Source organism: Phalaenopsis equestris, unplaced genomic scaffold (genome assembly GCF_001263595.1).
Source record: "Phalaenopsis equestris unplaced genomic scaffold, ASM126359v1 Scaffold000607, whole genome shotgun sequence".
Classification (NCBI taxonomy): domain Eukaryota; kingdom Viridiplantae; phylum Streptophyta; class Magnoliopsida; order Asparagales; family Orchidaceae; genus Phalaenopsis; species Phalaenopsis equestris.
Genome location: NW_018165047.1, coordinates 39,774 through 63,823, shown reverse-complemented (window position 1 = coordinate 63,823; position 24,050 = coordinate 39,774). Strand labels below are relative to the sequence as shown.

Sequence of the window (24,050 nt, the reverse complement as noted above, 5' to 3'; positions counted from 1 at the left end):
GAGCAGCGGTGGCTCCCTACATGTTAATATTTAAAAAGAAGGTACAAGGTTAGGGAGGGGAAGAGGGTCCCCATCTAGAAAACACAAAAAATACATTTGACTCACCCCTAGGGGTCCTTCTTCCCGTAGTACAACTCACTCAAAAAGTAGTCTCCAAAATACAGGTACACCCCAAAATAAAAAAAAAAAGAATCCAAAATAAAAAAGAGTAATCCTTATATATATGTATATATATATGTACATGCTTATATATATGTAATATATATATATCTTTGCTTATTAGTTAAATTGTATATTTATCTTTTATAATAAATATGAAATCTTAGAACAAGCTATAAAATTGCTAATAAATTTGCATGCTTTTGTTCAAATAGATAGATAACTACAAGCATCCATTAATGATCTATTCTCTTTAACTTAGCCACATAATTTTTTACGAACTTTCTTAGTATTACTATAATTATGTACTCATAGATTTTTGTATTAAAAATATTCTATAACCCATATGAGTTAATTTGAATGAAAAAACCAAATAAGTGGAATCAATAATTAAATACTAGCTTAAATTAATATTGATCTAATCATAGTTAGAGAAATTTCGATTACCTTCCAATAGAAAGAACAAATAGCCCTAAGCGTCATCGTCCTTATGCTTTTCATTAACGAGTCTTCAACCCTAATAGAAAAAGGAAGACATACATACATACCAATCAATTCCTATGAATTTACATGTCTAACAACAAAAACCAATATTTACATACATACCGCCTTATGCATTAAAAAATGTACTTCACATTTTGAAAGTTAAAATGTGGTATTTTTGATGTGATATGAAGGTGTTATAAATATAAAAAGTAAAATTTTAGATGTTCAATATGTAAATACATTATAATTTGGTGGTATGCATGTAAATGCTGCTAAAAAATATTTTAATGTGTATTAATTAGATCCTTATTTTAAATATTAAAAGTGCAAACTATATTAAAACTCGCCCCTTATTTTAAATAAATTCCTAGCCTTTTTTTGAGTCAATATAGGAGAAAATATTATGTTCAACAGTCGACGACGTGGATCACACAACACCACTGGACATATGACGCGATGCAATCCATGCCATCGTCCGACGAACATAGTATTTTCTCCATCGCAGGGCTCCAATTCAAGTCTAAATTTTTTTGACCGCACAAGCCTCTGCTCAACATGGTTGAAATAATTAAAAAGCTCTCGCTAGATTCTGGACACATAAGGAATCTTGGCCACGAGTGCATGTTGTTCGTTCTACTTTGCTCAATCCTGTGCTTGATCGCAAGAATCTTCCCTTGCTCCCACTCGATTTCACTGTGACATTCTTATCGAGCTTACACCGTGTTGCATACAGTGTGTTTGCCTTTGCCCTTGCATGCAATCGATGTTTCTTTCTTCTTTACTTGCCCATTATTACTCACAGTGCGTTTTGGGCGGGTGCTGCTTTTTGAAGAAGCAGTTGCTAAGGAAGCAGCTTCGCAACTGCTATTGGAGTAGCAGTCAATTTGTTGAACAATTTATTCCTCTCTCTGATCACTTGACTCATATGCTCAAAATCAAGAAGCTGGTACCTCGTATCAGGGAAAGGTTTTAAGAATCCTAGTTGCATGGAATATCATGAATCAACATATAATATTTCCCTGAATAATAACATTATTACTACAACAACAACAACAACAACAACAATAAAGCCTTAATTCCACTACTTGGGGTCGGGTACATGAATTATTTTCTCCTAAACAATCCTAAACCCTAAACATGAATCCATTTAGTTCTAATAAATTAAGATCATTTTTTCTAAAATAAGCCCAAATCTTCCTAGGTCTACCTCTGCCTTTCTTAACATAAGTCGAATCTAAAACACCTACTCTCCAAATTGGAACATGAGATGGTCGACGTTTAATATGTGCCAAACCATCCAAATCGACTCTCTCTAATTTTGTCAGTCACTGGAGCTACACCAACCCTATCACGGATATATTCTATATTCATTTTGTCTCTAAGTGTAAAGTCACTCATCCACTTATTCATTCTCAACTCGGCAACACTTAACTTAGTATTATGCTTCTCTTTTCTTCTGCTTCTCTTTTAAAGGCCAACATTCATCGCCATAGAGCATTGCAGGTCTCACCACCATCTTATAAAATTTTCCTTTCAGTCTAAGCGGAACTTTTCTATCACACTAAAGGTCCGAAGCTTTCCTCCACTTCAACCAACAAACTTGAATTCTACTATTAACATCCCCATCTATGTCACCATCGCTTTAAATAACTGGCCTGAGATATCTAAATCGTTCACGCCTTTTAATAATTTGATCACCAAAATTTACACTTCTTTCACCGGAGCTACTACTACTAAAATTTTTAAAATTACATTCTATATATTCAGTTTTAGTTCTACTCAAATGAAGGCCTTTAGACTCCAATGTAAACCTCCATAATTCAAGTTTTTCCTGGGCTCTTTCTCTCGTTTTATCCATGAGAAGGATATCATCAACAAAAAACATACACTAAGTTACATGTAAATGTATAGTAAGACCATCCATAATTAATGCAAAAAGATATGGGCTTAAAACTGATCCCTGATGTAATCCAATATAAATAGGAAAATATTTGGTGAATTCTTCTTCAGTTTGAACACAAGTAACAACTCTAGTATACATATCTTTTATGACTTGAATATAAGTCATATCAACACCCTTCTTCTCAAGAACTCTCCAAAGGATATCGCTTGGAACCTTATCGTAAGCTTATTCTAAATCAATAAAAATCAAATGTAGATCCTGCTTATTATCTTTGAACTTCTCCATCAAACCTCTCAATAAATGTATAGCTTCCATGGTAGACCTACCCTGCATAAATCCAAATTGATTATTAGAAATCTTTCTAATACGTCTTAAAAAATAAAATTATTAGTACATCTATTCAAATGTAACACTTCATATTCGATTATGAATATACTAACCGACTGTAGGCATTAGAAATTTATATCCACATTGTTGAGTAGCAAATTTCAAAATGTGATTATCTTGAGCACTCCCTTGTCATCCAGCCATTAAGAACGTAAAACACTTATTAAAATCATAAACTACTAAGATATTCTATGTTGTTGACCCATAGCGTCTGATATATATATAATCTTATCATTATTCAACAATAAGTGCATCGACATGTTTGCCCCATCAATTGATCCTATACAATCATATTTAAAATATTTATGAAAATAATTAGTTTTTATATCATGCATGCAATTTAATAGATAAATCAATAATTCAAAAAATGACATGTATCTTATATCGTTATAGATTTCTTTTCATGTATGCTCAAAAGCAAGATTTTTGAATTTGGCAATGTTTCTTGGCACTCTAACCAAATGGTTAAGCTCGATATCAAAATATATGTTGAACGTCTCTATTGAGTTTTAGAATCGCTTGAAAGCAGCATGAATAGACTTATTATGTAACATGATACATAAAGTGATAATACTTCTCTTGGTGCAAATTGGGATGATTCTTGTAAATCATAATTATTTTGCAATTCATCCAACAAATCACTAAAAAATTTCCCGATTTCTGAAACATACTATGAATTATACCTGTATGACCTTGGAATAACTCACTATTTCATTTGTCATCTACTGATGAGGATGACAAATACACTGACTTTTATGAATTTTTTCTGATTTTACTCATTAATAAAACATACTGTAGTAGTCAAAATTGTTGTTCATTCCACTGTTTTTATAATTTCCTCTTTAATTCATGGTTTCATCTATTTATTTTATGCATGTTAGAATATATAAAATATAATAAGTAGGCTATAAATAAACAACTATATAAATAAAATACTATAATTAGTGCAAAACGTGCATGATCAAATATCACATGAACATGTCACAAAATCCTGTTTGACATAAAATATTAAATTATTACACAATTCTAAATCAGAAATTAAGAACACAAATTAACTCCACTAATTGTTTAAAAAATACAAGAGGCAAGGAATCTTTCATTCCGGACCATCATGATGAAAGCCTTCCGTTTTGTTCGGTCCTTTAAAAGTTTTATAGCGAATTAATATAGCGACATGTAATCAAACATCTGGAGCGTGGAGTCCAACAGTTTCACGATTTCGAGTTGTGTATCCTTGAATAATCGTGCGAGCACTGAATGTCATACTAGTAGGTCGTAACGAGCTGTAAGATCTATTTATATAAAAGTTGGGGGTTGGGGGTCGATCTTCATTCTCTTTTTACACTTCTGTGTAGAGGGTGCATAGCACCTGAAATAACTTGATTCTTCTTTTTCTCTTATCTATGGTACTTCTTCTTAGACTTCATTTGAATAAACATATTCAAACTCATTCAAATTTTGGGGGAAGTCCTATGTTGTTGCCCAGACAATAAAGCCCGTAGCTGCAACACTGAGAAACATAGATTAAAATTCCTCCTCCAGCTCAGGGTCTATGCCAACTCTCCTAAATTTCTTTTGCATGGGACAGGACATACAGTTGATGTAGTCATAGTTCAATTAATATGAGTAAATAATTCATGTAACATTTTCTGTTTACTAATATTTTTCCTCTTCACTCTTTTCTCCATAACTCTTTCCAAATTTTTTAGTCTTTTTTGAATTGATTTCATTTGTTCTTTGACTGAGTTTTATTATGCAGTCTTCTTGTTTTCTCATGTTAATTTTGGTTATACATTACCAACATTCTTTGTTGAAATGCATGGTTGATATGTTGTCAGTCTTGATTGATTTTAAACATAAATCACAGAATATAATCTTCATATTTTTCTCTCAACTAACCGATATAACCCATTCCTTTTGTTTTACCATCTGATGTATCACCGAGATAAAAAATAATTAGAAGAAATTATATAACTTAGTATATGACTTAAAAATTAATTAAAAAAAATTGAAACAGAAGTTAAAAAAAAGATCGAAGTAAAGCTCAATGAGATCAATTTATAAAAGATTGCTCCATCCAAGATCACCAAGTGCTTTTGAGAATCAAGTTAACTGTCTTGCAGGCTTTAAGATAATGTAGTATCTGTGGTTGATTGTGTGTGTGTACTTTAAAACCAGGTAGTTTAGTGATTGACTGTGTTATGCAAGTTTTAAGTCCCTGTAGTATCTGTGATTGACTATGTTATGTAGGCTTTAAGACTAGGCAGTATCATTGGTTGACTGTTTCATACAAGCTTTAAGACTATATAGTATGTGTGGTTGACTATCATGTGTGCTTTAAAACCATGTAGTATCTGTGATTGACTGTGATACCATGTAGTATATGTGGTTAATTCTGTCATCCATACTTTAAGACTAGGTAATATCTATGGTTAATTTGTTATGCAACTTTCAGACTAGATATTATATGTGGTTAACTATGATTGCAAACAAATGATAACAATTATATGGATCACAATTGGTTGTTTGAGCTCTTTTTTTTCCATCATTGCTCTACATAACATTACCAAACCTTACGCCGTCGAAGCCTGCATAACATATAACATGCACGATGCCATTACCATAGCAAATACAACAACAGATAATTATTATTGCAGAGACGGCCAAAAATCATGTAGTAATGAAGATGTGAAGTAAATAATATGAATGCATAAGAGTTGACTTATATTTATGCAAAACATCAAAATATATTTTGATAAATAAGCTATGCTCATACAGTTTCATAGGGGATAGAGCATTTATTTGCATACCATAAATTCTTATCTTTTGCATTTATATAACCTCTAGCTTCTCATGTCACATAAAAAAGATCACTATTTCAACTTTTAAAAGTTAAAGGCACCTTTTAAGACATAAGATTGCACACTACAAAATCTTATAGACAGCATCACCACCCAAATCTAGTGCAAACCCAACAATGTAATCCAAAAAAATACTAAATCATGTATTCCATCACATAAAATGAATTGCACACCATAAAAATCTCATAGTTATAGTTAGTCAGCCTAGAATTATAACATAACCACTACCAAATCAAACCCAAGAACAACTAATCGAACACAAACAAAACCAACCCCAACTAGAATCAGCCGAACCCCAACCATAACTAACAATAATACCCACAATCAACAAAAACCATAAATTAGAGCAACCACAACCACAACCACAACCACAACCACAACCACAACCACAACCACAACCACAACCACAACCACAACCACAACCACAACCACAACCACAACCACAACCACAACCAACTGTACCCCAAGCAAAACAACCCTAACAATAGCCAACAAAACTCCAACCACAACCATCAAAATCCACAATCAACAAACACCCAACAAGAGCAACCCTAAACACAACCACCCAAGCTCCAATCACATCAACCCCAATCATAGTCAATAGAAACCCAGCAATACCAAGCTCAGCCACAGCCAAGAAAACCCCAACTAGAGCAAGCCCATCCAAAATATAGCATGTAATGAACATCTGAAACCAAAGAAAGAACACAATTCTTATGTATTTGGAAAGCCAACACATGAGTTTTTAGATGTACGCAAAGAACAACAAGGATACATAACAAACCATCAAAAATTGAAAATGAATTAACCATCCACTAATTTGAGGGTATCGCATTGAATGCAAAACCGAAATAGGCTGGAATGCAAACCTAAGGCAATAATCAAACTCGTCAATACAAAGTAAATTGAAATCTGGAAATCCGGTGACGGAAGAAAAAAACGAGAATAATTATTTTTTTTAAAAAAAAACTTTGTCGTGTGAACCTAAACCAAAGAGAAACATTCTAGATACATGCATACATCAAACATGAGGGAGAAGCTAAAACCCTTTACTGGTATGCCTTAAACCCAAAAAGCATGCAGCGAAGACGGGGGTGAAGCCATATAGCAAGGGTAAATACCATAGATAAAACAAAGACTTTGAGGAAAAGATGAAGGGTAGCGATATCTTTTCCCGCAACCACGTCTCGGTCCATTCCACGGAACCAAGGCCCGACTCTTTATTCGTAAAATTTCGATTTTGTGAACTGCCCTTTACGAAACGCGTTGAATAAATGGGTTCCAAACACACCCAGGGTGCTTTTTAGAATGAAAAGAGGCTAAACAGCTGCCCCAAACGCACTCTTAATTTCACCTTTAGTTCCGTCTCCCCTCCCGCTCTCATTTACGATTTTTAACAATTGAAGCTGCTCAACTTGCTCATCTATCCCTTTTTGTCTTCACCTTCTTTGCATTAAGTGAACCGGCATTTGTAGATTGGATCTCTTTTTTAATTTCCAATTTTTTTTTAAAATCTTTTTGCTGGGTTATTACAAATATAACTAAAGAATAAATTATTCATCCTCAGATAAATTCACTTTCTCTACACTAATGTACTTCTCTGTCGTTACTATTGGCCTTTCTAACATGGAATAGGTTTTTTGATGCAATTTTATGTCATTTTTTTAATGGGGGTCTGTTTTAAAACCTTTCTATTTATGGTTCACTTGATTAATGTTTCCTTGCCATCATTTCTCAAGGTCAAGGTTTTATTCAGGTTTATTGTAAAGATTGCATCCTTAATGTAGTTTGCTTGTTAGTTTTTCTTTGCTGGTGCTTTTTCCAAATTTTCTTCTTTGCTCATTGGTGATTTGCTGTAGGAATTCATGGGGAGAAACCTACTTGCGATGAATGTCATGTGGAAGTACATGGAGCAGGTAGCTGTAATAATATTTTCAAATCAAACTGATGGATTTTCTGAGCATTATCTAATACGATAGAATGGTTCCTTGAAGTTTGAATGGAAATTTTGTTAGTTGCATATCATGCTTGTTTGCTGGTGCTTTACTCTTTTCTATTCATATAGATGATTAATTTTTCTCATATTTTCTTAGCGATCCTTTCCATTAACTGAAGAGGAGTACATACTGAGGCTTGATGATATAGCAAATACATTAAAATGTTGGGGCGCTGTCTCACATATCCGAAATAGTCTTGCAAAATTGAAAGAGCGACCGCGAATAGGAAAAGTATTTATTTCTCTTGATGTTTTATTTCTGTATTTTGTAGTGAACTAAACTTCTGTAGCTTGATTTCAGTAAATAGCCGTCTCCATCACATCGTGTTCTATTTGAATTTTTTTTTTCTTTAGTTCTTTTATGAGTATTTCGTTCATTTACATATACTATGTATCCCGAGTTTTTCTTACATGACAGTAGGAGTTTTTCTTACATGACAGTAGGAAAGTCTCTAGAAAAGTCTCAAGAAAAAAAGTTGACTGCAAACACAGCATGCATTTTAATTGATATTTATATTTAATTGAATATTTCTAATGTGTTTCTGTTTTTGCTAATTGAGAATGTATTACTGTATAAACTTTTCTTGAACATCCTTTCTCCATTTTATAACAACCGTTAACATTTGTTTTGAATTATTTCCATTTTTTAATGTCTTTATTGGAACTTTTTTTCTGAACATGAATTTTGAAAAAAGCCACGCATGTTGAAGGATCGAGAGCTAAATATATATAATAAAACAAAAAAATTCACCAAAATATAAATTGAAGTCTTACATTGATACAAGGTGATGACTTCCATTGGAATTTGGTCGTTACCAAATGAAGGAAGGCTAGGAAGAATAACAAAATCAAACAACAACAAAGAACAAATAGTAGCAGTAATCCAAACTAGATTAATATAGAATAATGAAATTCAAAATATCTGAGAATTTATGTTTTTATCTGAGCCGTCATCATAGGCATGAACAACTAGAACTGCAATGTAAACAAGTTGAAGCCCTGCTAAATTTAGAAAAAAAAAAAATAATAATAATAAAAAAACCTAAAGGTGACAATTTTCTCTTCTCAAAGCTCGCATCTTGTTTTTCTGAGTATTTTGAGACTTGCATCAAACTGGCCTAGCTTTAAAAAATTGGCTTTGCTGAATTAAGTGTTTGGTACTCGCCATGAAATTTTCAGCATAATTATTATAATGAATAATCATATTATTTTGATTACATAATTGCATAAATATCTTTAATATCCACTATCAGTAGTAGAAAAAATCTCGTTATTTAATATTGCTTTCGTAAGGATATATATAGAATTATCTACAAAAAAGTTTGAATGTGAATTCTCAAGTTAACGGTGGAAAGAGAAAAGGATTCGCAGCATTTGTTGCATGCTCGTTACTAATACGAATATGTCCTAAAATGCTTAATTCCTAACTTTTTGTTTCAATGTGTTTCATGCTTCTATATGTCCCATCCTTTTTTACTATAAAGTCAATTGTAAGAAATATTTCTGGATTTAGGTGACTTGCTATTTTATCACTTAGTTTGAATATCATTTATCTTTTACTCTTAGTAGTAGTGAACTTTTATCATAATTGATTGTTAATTTCTTTTAGGAATATCTTGATGTAAATTATGCAAGTGACAAATGCTTATTATAATATGATATGAGCATTTATTGAAATTGCTAATATATTGATATACTTTCTTATGACTACTATTGAATGCATGACTAATTCCTAAAGGGATGGCAAGTGGACGAGGAATGATTGTAATATTATTCAATATCTTAAGCTTCATAGTTCATATAAGACCCCGTCTAATGTCTTTTTGAATCTTTTAGCATAATGAATGCTTAATTTCTTTCTTTTTTACTTTTAATAAAATAGATAATGATAACATGATGTTCTTTAGAGGTAAACGAAAATGGGCTACAAGACTTTTAAACCTTCCCTAATATTACATACACCATTTTTACCTTATTTTGTAATTATTAAATTTATCATGCAGTTGCTTCTATATTCATATGATGATGAATAGTATTCTTTAATTTATGCTTTGTATAAACTTCTATGGATTTAACATCAACAACTGACCAAAATGACTCCAGGATATCCCATTAGTGTTGATTTTAAACAGTCAACTAGTTGAAATCAAATATCTTATAACCTTCAACTATTTATGAATACAATTATGGATGAGGTAAAATGGTGATTGTGCATAGTATGACACACCTATATGACTGGTCTTTTCTTTATGAGACATTATTTTCAACTGTTGTGAATATTAGATTCACGAAAATTACATTTTCAGCTATATGTTAATTTTGTATTGTCCTTGTGTTTCTTAGTTGTGAATAACCCACATTTTATAGTTTTGTCACTGCTAATTACTTCAAACTCCATTCTGATGGATCACAATTCTTAATTTTTTTTTCCTTGGGCTTTTTCAGAATGCTGCTTATCTGTGCTGTGCAGGCGGTTAGCATTTTCATAGACATGGATGAAAGTGGAGGGCGGTCAAATGAGTGGATTTACAAATGATAGTTTTACAAAATAATTTGGCTGAAAGCATTGAAGCAGATCTCCCCAGAGTGTCTACAATCAGAACATTTTCATAGACATGGATGAAAGTGGAGGGCGGTCCAATGAGTGGATTTACAAATGATATTGTTACAAAATAATTTGGCTGAAAGCATTGAAGCAGACCTCCCCAGAGTCTACTATCAGAGTTGTATATTTTATTAGTGAAACAACTTGCTTTCTATTCTCTTTGTCAATGCTTTACCCCTCCCTCTGTTCATCATTTCAACAACAGTATGAAAGTATCACTATAACTACAAGCCGCATGCTTGAAGTTTTATATTTAGTTGGCTTTGAATTTGATAGTGAAATGCTGTAAATTTGATGGTTTTTTTTTTCTTTTTTTGTTTAATTCAATAAAATGGGTATAATAATATTCATTGGAGTTTCTGGACTTGTGATTTGGCTGCTGCGGTGAATAGTAGAAAAAATGACTACTATGTACTGATATAAGCTATTTTGTTGGCTTGGAAGGGAGTAGGGAGAAATTAATATATGCTTGTTTTTATGATTATGAGAAATGAATAGTTAGTTTTAAGAGTCAAGACCGTTTTGATAATATTTCAATTTTTATTTTTTTTCGTAAAAGTATATTTGTATTGTGTTCGTTAATGGCGTTCGTTTTTTATTTTAAAAAAGTTAATCCTTTTTATTTCTAAAAACTCTTGAATGAGGTGAAGGCCAAGGTTTGCGAATTTCTATGGCTTTGTTAAGCTAAAATCAGGGATGTCCGCTTAGGATGACCTATAAGGTTGGCTTTAGGCTAGAACAAAGTCCATCCTAGACCAAGACCTGGCCAATAGAGTTAATAAGTGAACTCTCAAAAAGCGAGGTGGATTATCAAAGTAGACGTATATTATTGATGGACTCAACCAGCAAGATATTAAGTAATGAAATGTTTTGGATTTGGATTTTATTTGGCGGTTGTTTGGTCAGGTGAATTTGTAATGTGAAGTAATTGGAATGTTGGGGCTTTTGAATTATAGTTTTTTTGGAATTTGCTCTACAGCGTAAAGCCTGTGTATGCCAAATCATGTGGGTGATTTTCAAATACACTATTAATGGCAGCGCTGGGCACTAACATTGGTACCAACTAATTGCCATTGATTGCCTCTCATACTCGGTTTTTTCCTGTTATCAACATTCACCATCTGGCATTGATGTCACTAACTGTATTTTATATTGATTTTATTTTTTTTCATATCAAATGTCAAAGCTTAAATGTTTGCAATTATTTTACACAAGTCAAACCCAAAGTATTTCAAATACTTTATAAATAATTTAAATTGTATTCCTTTTTAAGGAAACTAAACATACCGTTGAGGATTTTTTTTTGAGATTTGAATCAAGATTTGATATTAAAGGGTTTGACAAAAGTTTGGCAAAATCCATGAAGCCTGAACCTTTTTGAGCTAGAGTAAATATGATAGACCCAATAGTATTTAATGCTAGGTCGATTCCAAAAATGGTTATGTTAGAAGGGTCTAGGAGATTTGATCATACTTAGGCTTGCGAGTCCATTACTAATCCATTGACTGAATAGTGACATAATGGGATCATTACAACTAAATAAATTAAATCCAATGGTAAGAGATGATTGTAATTATATTAAATCAACTATGGTATTGTTGCAAGTAAATAATCTATATGAGGTTTTTGAATCTATTCGTGTATGATGGATAAATTTTATATCCTAACACCTATAATAAGAAGGTTGTAAATAGTTTATCCCATCTTGATTCAAAAGTCTCATCCAAAGGAGAATTATGGGGGCCTAAAATTATGTAAAACTAAACTAATCTTTGGCGGTAAATTTTAACCAAGAATTATGCAATGATTTATTTAGCAAAAGTTATGCTAAGTAGTCAAACTAAATATATAAAATCTATAAAATCTTACATTTCATTTTACCTTTGTTTCATCTGAAGTCCTATACTTACTAAATCTAGGAGTTTGGTAAATTTAGGGGATTTAGCAAGATAAACATAGAGGAGATGAAGGAAAATAATACAATGGATGCTTATGCTTATAGGCACTTGTCATGTCTATTATTATTATTTTTAATTCTTGAGGGTTCAAGCAGAATGATAAGATAAGCAAAAGTATTATGACATATTGTTGCTCATAAACTCAACATTTATGTTATACACTATTGTGATTTTTTGCTTTCTTTGAAAAAGAGCTTGAGGCACCACAAAAGAAACAACAGTATAACTCCTTCGAGCACCAACTTTAGCAACCCAATTAGAAGCCATATTACCTTCACACTTACTATGAAACCATTTTATGACCAAATTATTTGATAACTGTTCAATCAACTTAATATGATAACTAATACTCCAATGATGTTCCAACTTAAACCTGCAAACCTTCCAAAGTATAAGATAGTCAGTTTCAACGATAATATGAGTCCAACCAAACTTTCTAGCCACCAAGAGGCCAAAAAAAATTACATTTACCTCAACAACCAAAGGAAATACTGGACAAGAAGCTATCATAAACCAACAAATAATAATTCCCATAGAATTTCTACAAACACCACCAACACCCGCAAAATTAGAATTCCAACTCCCATCAGCGTTAATCTTAATAAATGACACTAAAGGACAACACCAGTGAATTCGAACAGACTACCTATGCTTCGGCACAACCACAATCTTTAGAGACTAGAAAACACTAAATAGCTTACCATTAGCAGAATCTTTGGAATGAGTAAGAAGATGAGTCTTCTTTAAGTAGTTAAGTATCAAACTAACAGTTTTAGCAATACTAGGCAACTCATTGTTGAATTTAGCATTGTTTCTCGTAACCCAAATAAACCACATGATAATAGAAGGAATATTAGTAAAAAAAGAATGTCCCAGATGATTCCAGTCTTTATAAATGTCAAAACAATGATTAAACTGAATTAACTTCTTGTTGATATGAAGTTTAGTAATTACCTAAGCCCAAATCTGATTAGTAAAACTACAATTACCAAATAAATGTAGAACACTTTCTTCATTAGAATTGCATAAAATGCAGCATGAAGGAAGCCTTAGCCCCTTCAATTTCAGAATATCATCAGTTGGAATAAATTATGGAAAACACGCCACACAAAAAAGGAAATAGAAGGCTTCATCTAACTATTCCAAATCCACTTCAGATTAAGCCCCTAAAATATTTGAAAAGATTTAGCAAACGTTTTAGAATAAGAATCCTCAATGCCACCCTTAATTCTTGGCAAATCAACCTTATCAAAGGTAATAGGAAGGGATGAAATAAATTTAACATCAATTGGATGAACCAACTTAATCAAATAGGCACTATTCCAGTAATTATCATTCCAAAAATCAGAAATAGTAAGGTTAATGTTTTTAGGCCCCCCATAAAAGTCCATTAAAGGACCTTTGCCAAGCCAATCATCATACTAGAAATAAACATTCCCTTTACCAATATCCCAAATAATTAAGTCCTCAGTTTACATAGCCACTTTCAACATTTCACGCCAAATAAAATAATCAGACTTGCAATAAGAAATGTATAGAGCATGATGCGTTTTGTAATACTTGACAATCAACAAAGTAGCCTAAAGAGAATTTCTTAACTAGAAATGATACCATAATTTCATATAGTTGATTTTGTTATAATCAACTAAGCTTCTAAAACCAAGACCGCCCTTGTCAAGGGGTCTACAAACTCCCAGCAGCACCAATGAATATTAGATTTACCTTTTCCTTCCCAAAGAAATTTATTAAAGAGTTTTTCTAACCTCTTAACAAATCCAACAGGCATATTCATCACCTGTAAAAGATAGAGAGGTAGAGAAGTGAGAATACTCTTTAAGAGAGTAATTCTCCCACCAAAAGAGAGGAACTTATTCTCCCAACTTAATATTTGTTTATGAATTTGGTCATACAAACTCAAGCAAGGAGCATTCCTCCCCAAGCCTTTGCTTAAAGAAAAACCCAATTAAGGTAAGGAAGAGAGGCCTTCTTACATCTAGTAGTATCTAAAATCCAAATTTTCTTGCTAGCAGAAATGTGTTTAGAGGAATAGAAAGAACATTTGGAGATGTTAAATTCCAAACCTGATGTGTCCTGAAAAATTTAAATATGCTTCCATAGTCTCATAATAGATCTCTTGAGAGCATTAGTAAAAAAAAATCAAATTGTCAGCATAGCATAAATGAGCATAGCATAAATGAAGCATAGCATAAATGAGAGATACTAATCTTGCCTTTGTGAGTATAATTCATACTCGAATATTTACGATAAAGCTCATTTAAAGTCTTAGAAAAATAATTAAAAGCAAGAATAAAGAGATAAGGAGATAAATGATCTCCTTGCTTGATGCACTTAAAAGCTTTGAAGTAACCACATTTATTGCCATTAATGAGTAAAGAATAATAATTATTGTTAATAATCCTATGAATGAGCATACATAAGTCATTATTGAAACCAATTGCCTTGATCATATCAATAATAAATTCCCAAGGAATAGAATCAAAAGCTTTCCGGATATCCATTTTGAATATCACATTACGCCCTTTACCTTTCCTATCAAGGTCGAAAAGATGCTCTTGAACTGTAAGTGCATTATTACAAAAGTTTCTGTCTTTAAATGAAAGCAGGCTGATTAGGACAAATAATGTCATTAAGTAAAGATTGAAGCTTCCTAACCAAAATTTTAGAGAGAACCTTAGTGACAATAGAGTTAAAACTAATAGGTCTGAAAGCTTCCCAGGTGGTAGCATTATTCACCTTGGGAATCAAAACAATATTAGAGGACTTAAAATACTTAGGTAAATCAATACCTTTAAAAATATCTTGAATAGTTTCAACTAAATGAAAATGAATAACATTCCAACCTTTCTTATAAAATTCCACATTGAAACCATCAGGACCACCAGCCTTTCCTTCCTCCATGCTAAATAGGATGTCTTTAATTTCCTCCATACTGGGCACACCAGTAAGAGGAGTATAGTTAATCTCAAAATGAGCAGAATAAAGATTAGAGTTAATATTTAAGAGTGGACAATCATTAGAAGAAAACAAATGGGAAAAAATAATTGATCCTATCAGCAATAATATCTTTACTGTCAAGAAGAATACTACCATTATGCTTACAAATCTTAGCAATCAAATTAATCTTCCTACAATTAAGAATACACGCATGATAATAGGAGATGTTACAATCACCATCCAAAAAATGAGCTTTAATAGCTTTTTAAACATACAAACTCTCTTCTGTGCTAATAACATGATTCATATTCTGTTGCTCTTTCAATAAAAGATCCTAACCAATAGTCTGATTAGCATATTCAAGCTCCAGATCTTTTACTTTAGTTTCAATATCTTCAATCTTTTTGTGAAGGTTCCCAAAAAATTTCCAGCTCCATCTCTTGAGCAACTTATCCAAATTCTTTTGAAGTAACCACAATTGAACACCAGCCTTACCACTAGTAGCAAATTTCCAATTATCCAGAAGAAATTGATAATAATTATCATGAAGAAGCCGCACATTATAAAAATGAAAACTATATTTAAGAGTAGTAAGACTCTCCCAAATTTTCAAAAGAATAGGTGCATGATCAGAAGCAGAGATAGCCAAGTGAAGGATTTTCTGAAACAAGAATTTATTGATCCAGTTAGTATTAGCCACATATATATCCAAGCATTCAAATACCTATCCAAAATTTCAAGTATAAGGATTTCCTGGGAAGCCCAAATCAAAAGACCAGCTTCCAAAAAAGTATCATTAAAATTAGCTATAAGACCAAGATTAGGAGCAACACCACCTTTCTCTTAAGTAGCAAAAGTAATAAGAATAAAATCTCCTCTCATTAGCTAAGAATCATTCTTGACATCAAAGGATTTGATTAAAAACCACAAATCATACCTATTCTTAGTGCAACCCGCATATATAATAGAAAAAATAAAAAAGCCCTCATAAATGTGAACTCTAATATGAAGCATTTGCCTACCATTAATAAGAATATCAACCTTCACACAATCTTACCATAAGAACCATATCTTATTATTGATATTGGGAAACTAATTGAATAAACCAATCTTTCTCACATACTTATCATTATTATTAGCAGCAACCATCAGTTCCTAAATGCGAAAAAATTTTAATTTATAAGTACGAATCAAATTCTTTATTCTATCAGAGGCAACAGATTTGGCTATTCCTCTAATATTCCAAATAATAATTGTAGTATTCATCATTAATTAGCATACCTCTCGTAAGCCTCATAGAATCTCGTAAGCCTCATAGAAGAAATAGAAGAAGAGGCTCTACCATTGAGATCCAATTCTTTACCAATATGAGTAAAAAGAGCATTAGAATTAATATAACTAAGTTCTCTAGTCCCTTTAATCCTTAGTTTTCGGGGGGATATTTGAACCATCCAATCCTCCTCTAATTCTAATCTTGTCAAAACAAGACTATTATCTATATTGGAGCCTTCATCATAGTAACATGATTGTTCCTTATAACAATGTCAGATGTCATCATGATAGGATCAAGATTATGAGAATTTGCTTTGTTACAAAATATTCTTTCTTTAATGACTTGATTCAAGTTTTTCTGATTCATAACAATATTATCATTCTCCATAACTACCATATCTGAAGAAGGAACAATCTCATTATTTACAATAACTAAAGAAGGACTTTGTTGTTCTATCTTATTAGTAGAAGGATCTTTATTATGATAGATTTTCTTAGAGCTTTTGTCACTAACCGTAGTGTTTTTGGAGCCTTTATTCCCCTTTAATTTTGGATGAGCATGAAAGCAATGAGTAATCAAATGTCCAAACATTTTGTAATGAGTGCAATAACTAGGTACAAACTCCATTTCAACAGGCTGCCAATACCCATTAATGTCACTTTCAATCCAGACCGAATCATGAAAGCTAGCCATAACATATCTTTCAATAAGAACTTGGGCTATAGACGATCTAGTGTAGTTTAGAGTTGCAGCATCAAGTTTCAAAGGCTTACCATATATATTACCAAGAGATAATTAAATATTCTAAATGAATAAGTGAAGTTTTAGACCAAGAAATCTGATTCAAATAGGCACAATAGGAAACTCTTCCAAAGAATTGAATGCAGGGGTCCATTTAAGAATCTTCATATGACATTTCTCAATAATAAGAACCTTTTTAGAAAAAAAATGGAAGTGTAATCTTCTTCCTTTTGTAGATTAATCATTAAATTTCTGCCATCAATAAGCCTTATCTTCCATAGGCCAGATAGACCTAACTCTGAAAAGAAATTTCTTATAATCTCCAGTTTAGGATGAGCAAATGTGAACTTAACAATTAAAGTGAATTTCATCGGTTCTACAAGAATCTAAGTATCCTCTTCAAGAAGAATCAGTGTCAGTTTTCCATTCTTTTTAGAAGCTTTCTTTAAAAGGCCGCAAGAATTACTCTCCACCAGCTGATTTTTAAAAGATGAAGGAAATAATACTTCAGGCAAAGGTTGATTATGAGTAGTAACCACATCCTTATAAGAGAGAGCCAAAACACAAAGGGGGAAGCCATCAGCAAAGACTAGATTGAGAAAATCTGGTAAATCCAAATAGAGAAATAAAATAGAAATGAGAAAACATGAATCAAAACTCAAGAGATCTTGAGAAGTCAAGAATTGCATATCATATGCCCTTGAGAAACCCTAGATATCCCACATTTTCCAGTTCGTTCTGCAGACTTATGTAAAGGTTTTTCATAGTTAAGATTCCTAAATTTACTTCTTTTCTTTAATTTCCATCTGGGATCGATACTATGGTTCTTAAGAAAAAATCTATATTACATGAAATGACACGTATACTTGCATAGTACTCTTTTCTATTATAAACTTCTGCTTCTGACTCCACTGCTAAGAACTAGATGTAAGTTTCCTGATAACAGAAGCCAAAAACTTTAACCCTTTTTGGTATGATAGTACTACGATGTATGTGCGGTTAAGTTTCTAATTCTCTTTAGTTATATTTCTTTCTTTGCAACGGTGCCAAAAACTTTGTGTGTTATTCTTTTATATTTAAATCTTAGGATACTACACAAGTATATGTATCGTTATCAAGTAATATATAACTTTTAGATTAAGCCCCAAAATATTGAACCCATAAAAAAACTAGAAACTCTTTAGAAGAATTAGATAACAAACTCTATTTTGAAAAAGAGTTTCACTCAAACTTTAGATACTATGGAAGGAATGAAAGTTTGATTTTTTTTTGGTAATTTTGATAATTGAAAATAAAGTAAACAACTAACTAAATTTAACTATAATTTTTTGTAAGATGAAAGCAATACAAATAAAATATCTTTTGTCTTATTATGAATCAGTAACAAATATTAGAATTCTGATGTGAAAGTTTGTAAATTTTGTTGTGCCAAATATGAAATGAAAGCAATACAAATAAAATATCTTTTGTCTTATCATGAATCAGTAACAAATATTGGAATTCTGTTGTGAAAGTTTGAAAATTTTGTTGTGCCAAATATGAGCAATACTATTCTTTACCCTTACTAGAGATTCTATAAAGAATAATGGTTAATCTAATGTTTGAATAGTCATGAAGTCGGGCTAGGTAGGGGAATACTAGCTCTCACTCTAGAGTTCCCTCTTCTCCCTCCAATTAGGATCTAGCTTCTCGTATCGACTAAAAAAAATAGATCGAAATGGGGGTTTTAGTCGGTTAGCTTAAAGTCCTATAACTCTACACCCTTAAAAGTTTATTTCCTTATTTATTTGCAGTCAACCATATGAATTACATCTCATCCATACAATCTAATGTGATTCTACCATTAATTGACTGAGATAATACCATCACAGATCTTACATGTTCTCACAACAAATTTTAACATCTTTATTGGTCAAATCAAGAAGTAAATGAAGTACAAGGATTAAATTATCACAACTTATTCCAACATTATAGATCAATACTTCACACAACTTCCATCCAACACTTGATTATTTATCATTTTAAGAAAAAAAGAAAAAGAAAACTACTCAAAATTCATAGAGAAAACACAACAACAATTAAATTTAAAAGTATAAATCATTTAAAAACACAAGAAGTCTAAATTAAAACTAAATATTGTCACAAAGATAAAAACTTATCTCAAATTCCTTTCTACCAAACTCTTGAAGTTCCCGTGAATCTCTTCATTTCTCTTACAATTCTCCCTAAGTTTGATCGCCCAACCTTAAAGGGTTAAAATCTCTCTATCTCACTAACAAACTACAATGGATTCTCACTTAGAACTATCTTATCACTTTCTCCTTCACTAGGAATGAGAAAAGTGAGAAGAAGCCCTAAATAAAATCCTACAACCCCTTACTTCCTACTCTCTAAAAGTGTCGTAAGTCTTCTATATCTCTATCTATCTCTATCTCCTCTTTTTCCTCTCTTTCAATTCAATCTAAGTCCTCCTTTTTATAGTTTTCCAAAAGGTGATTTGGTGTCTCCTCAAAATGTGTCCACTTCAATGAATCTTCCAAAAGTTGCCTCTTTTCAAGAGACTTTTTGATGTATTTTCGTCCCCAATAGCTGTAATCCACATTTGCACCAAGAGTTGCTTCAAACACCCCTTTGAAATTCATCTAAAATTCTTTAAGTTATCATCATTAACTACCTAAAGCGTAAGTGCGAGGTCTTTGATGCTTAGGCGTGACCTTCTCTGTCTTCTGGCACTTAAGCGTCAGTCCTGGGCACTTAGCCGTTACAGGCCATTTTCACACCTTCTTCATTTTTGCTCCAAATTTGATTCTTATTCACTTTTTTCATCATATTTAATCCATTTAATTGTACCTGAAAGAAAAACACACAAATATTTTCCATTAAAGTGGAATATCCTCAAAAATAGGTACAAAAATGTGTACATAAATGCTATATATTTTAGGTGTATCAAAATCCCCTAAACTTAAAACATTACTTATCCTCAAATGACACTCCAATCATTCAAAACCAAAATAAGTAGATTATGAAACTAAGTTTCTTTAGAATATTCTAAAATTTTTTTCTAGAAACATAGTAGTCCAATTTAGAAAAAACTTTAGTAAAGGAAACCAACTTAGAGTTTAGAAATTTTTAAAGTGAAGAAGTCTGAAAATATGAGTTCATATCTAGTTCAAAGATACTTGTAGATTTACTAAATATACGGTTTAGGTATTCTATCTCCCCCACTTAAAATATTATTTAGAATAATTATACTTACTATATTATATCTTTAAGCTTAAGAGTTTCTCAATTCTTATACTTTTAAAATATTAGATGTGGAACCAATTTTGATTAGGCATTAATCCTCAAGCTTCTCTTCTCTTTTTCAAATTTACTTTCCTTTTTATTTTTATTTTTATTTTTCTTTTTCTTTTTCTTTCCTTTTTTTTGTTCTTTTTTTTAGTTGAAGATTACTATATCTAGGTAGGCCTTTAATAGTTTTGACTCTTCCTTTCCTAAAGAAAATGTTTGAAATATATCCTTTATTGAAAAATATAATACTAGTTTTGAAAATTACTTTTTAGTAAAAGAAATTTAAATATTGAAAATAAAAGTCTAATCCTTCAAAATTTTTCAAAAAATACAAATCCTTCTACTAAAGATAGTTACACTATTTATCATTTCTACACTAAAAATTTTTTAACTTTAAAATTTTCTTCATCACTATAGGTTTCAACTAAAATTTCTTATTCATTTCTATATTCCAAATTTTACTTCCCTACTATAACTTCATACACATAATCATTTGTTTCCAATCAAAATAAAATTTATTTATATCACATTTGAGAACAATAAAATTTGAGTTTTGAAAATTGTTTTTCACCCCCCAACCTAAATTTTTACTAGCTTTAAACATATTTGCATTATATATATATATATATAAATATATATATAGGTAGGAATGAAAAATAAAAATAACATGCTTACATGATTTTTCATATCCTAAATATACAAGTACAAAAATAAAAAATAAGAGTAAAAATAAATTGATCAAATTTTAACTTAATTTTAGCATATATGATTTTTCAACATACTTCTATGCAGTGGAGGATAAAATAAAAGAAAATAAACACAAACTAACATAAATTCATAACCACCACATAAAGAAATCACATGGTAGTAAATTGAAAATTTAAACATGAAATTTTTATGTGAAAGTTAGCAATATTCTAAACCTTCCTAATATCTCTGGAAGAAGTTCTTCACAAACTAACAAAATACAACTAAACAACAATGTCCAAATAATTAATACCACAAAGTAAATGTAACTAATCACAACAACACAAATAAATTTTTAAACATTACAACAGTATCACAACTTTTAAACATTACAACAGTATCCAACACAACAAATAACAACACATATAATAACAGCAGTTCAAACAACTACAACAAACAATAACATATAAAAGAGTAGCAGTCCACACAACTACAACATATAAAAGTTCAACAAGTTAAAAATAAAATAGTTAAGTCAATCCTCCTCCTCCTCATCATCACCACCATCATCATCATCATCATCCCATTCGTAGGCTCATAGTGAGGGTAATGTGGATATGAAGGAAATACCACACTTTGGTCACCCCCGACAAAAATTTCCAAAGATGTGTGATATTTTTCTTCATAATCACTATGTCTCTTCATATAAGTATCAATGTGTCCTACGTAGTTCTCTAAATTCAGTACTTTATTTGTAGTGTAATTGATGTTATCTAATATCCTCTGCATTAATTGTGACTATGAATCCAGATTAGTCGACTGACCTTGTGATGTAGATGCTCATGAAGTAGAAGCATGAGACATAGAAGCACCAGAAACTCTTGAAAATCCTCCTCTTTAGCCAAATATAGAATGCTCTGAATAAGATTTCACATTGTCACACATAATAGGCTTTAGTGGCTGCAAAATCTCCTTCGAAATATCAAATCTCACACCAGCCTGCTCACATAAAGAAAAGATTAAGGATTTGAATCCCAAACATGCAGTAGTGGCAGCTCTGACAGAACTAGTAATTGCTTAATCGATTAAGAATCCAATATCAATTAGCTTTGATTGCTAAATACAGTAGTTCATAATGGCTCTCTCTCTTGTAACTTCACTTAGACGTAGGAAAATTCACTCTCATATCATTCATTATTTTCCACAATCCTCTTTCCGCAGTCAATGAAGAAAAAATCTCATCTAAATCTCCCTCAATAGGATTAAAATTTAAATAAAAATATAACAAACTCATGGGCAGCTGGTAAAATGAATTGATTACCTCCGGGAAAAAGCTATTGATTTCCCTCTCACCATAACCTGATCTTTCTCTGCCTCCGAGAGATTAGCATAAAACTCTCAAATTACAGAAATGACCACTACAACAGAAATATAACAGAAATGTTCCCATTATCGGCAAACTATCAAATCTTCCATAGCTCCACCTAAATTTTTAAAACACCGCTCAGGGATCAACTTTCTCAATTGCATGTCTTTTGCATATCGATCCTAAGCTTTTGAACTGACAAATTTGCTTGAATCGAAAGTGGACTTCCCCTTGCTCCTCTTCATTTTTGGTGTCATTTTCTAAAAATCACATAAAATTCACAATAAATCCCAAACTCAACTTTAAATCTCTAAACTTAACTTCCAAAAGCTTATACTATCATTTCCATGTATTTTCCATAGATTTTTCTTAAAATTTCACCATGAATAGTGATTTTCAGATAATTCCACAATGTACTCCAAATATGTGGTAAAAATAAAAAATTTCTATATAGAAGTTAAGCTCTTACCTTGAGAAGATGAAATCTAATAAATTTTGCTTAATTCCACCATGAAATCTTCAACTTTAGAGGTGCCCTAAGTCCAAAATCGCGAACGCCAGAAGAAGAAGACGAAGGTTGGGGGGCAAAAATGGCGCTTTTTGGTTCAATTTTTCACTTTTAACCGTTCAAGAACCTGTTTAAGTAAACCGGCGCTTAAGCGTGACTGGTTTGGCGCTTAAGTGCCTCCCTCTCGGGTAACCTATGCTTAAGTGCGAGGTTTTGGCACTTAGGCCCAAGTGCACAATTTTGGATATTTGTTACTCTTAAGTTAAATACACATCTTGCTTAAGTAATCCACTTTTAAATGGTTTTATAAATCTGTCAGCCGCCGTAGCTCATGTCACGTTTTTGCCGCTGCCAATTCCCATCTTCATGTCATAATACACATCTTGCTTAAGTAATCCACTTTTAAATGCTTTTATAAATTTGTCAGCCGCCGTAGCTCATGTCACGTTTTTGCCGTTGCCAATTCCCATCTTCATGTCAATGGTTTGATATTGAAAGGAGTCGCCACTCTGCTTATTGACCAAATTAAAATATGTTGAGATTTTTATACCTCTTTTATACTGTTTTTAATGATATTGCACTTTAAAGAAAGGTATTTTTTATGCTTTGTTGCAGGAATGATGAATTAAGGTTAATGGAGTAAAAAGATGCAAAAAGGAGCGAATTTGGAGCAAAAAGGATCAAAATGTAGAGAATTACACTAGGGCGCCGACGGCGCTATCGACGCCACCGACGGCGAATTACACTAGGGCGCCGACGGCACTATCGACGCCACCGACGGTAAGATTTTCCCAAGGCTACAGGATAAATTCTCCAGAAGGCCGCCGACGGTGCCATCGAGGCCGCCGATGGCGAGATCGACGGGTATGTGGCA

General features: G+C 32.0%; 1 protein-coding gene across 6 annotated transcripts in view; it reads left to right on the top strand.

Annotated features, from left to right (window-relative positions):
• The window catches only part of LOC110029856, a 46,547-nt gene extending 35,882 nt beyond the window's left edge, over positions 1–10,665 (top strand). For 2 of the 6 annotated variants that reach the window (XM_020732318.1, XM_020732319.1), the window contains 4 exons: positions 7,656–7,712; positions 7,890–8,024; positions 10,263–10,394; positions 10,517–10,665. In XM_020732318.1, the coding sequence (XP_020587977.1) occupies positions 7,656–7,712; positions 7,890–8,024; positions 10,263–10,328 (258 nt within the window). In that variant the 3' untranslated portion in view covers positions 10,329–10,394; positions 10,517–10,665. The other 4 variants (XM_020732320.1, XM_020732323.1, XM_020732321.1 and 1 more) reach the window with 4 other exon arrangements.
• The last annotated feature ends 13,385 nt before the right edge of the window (positions 10,666–24,050 follow it).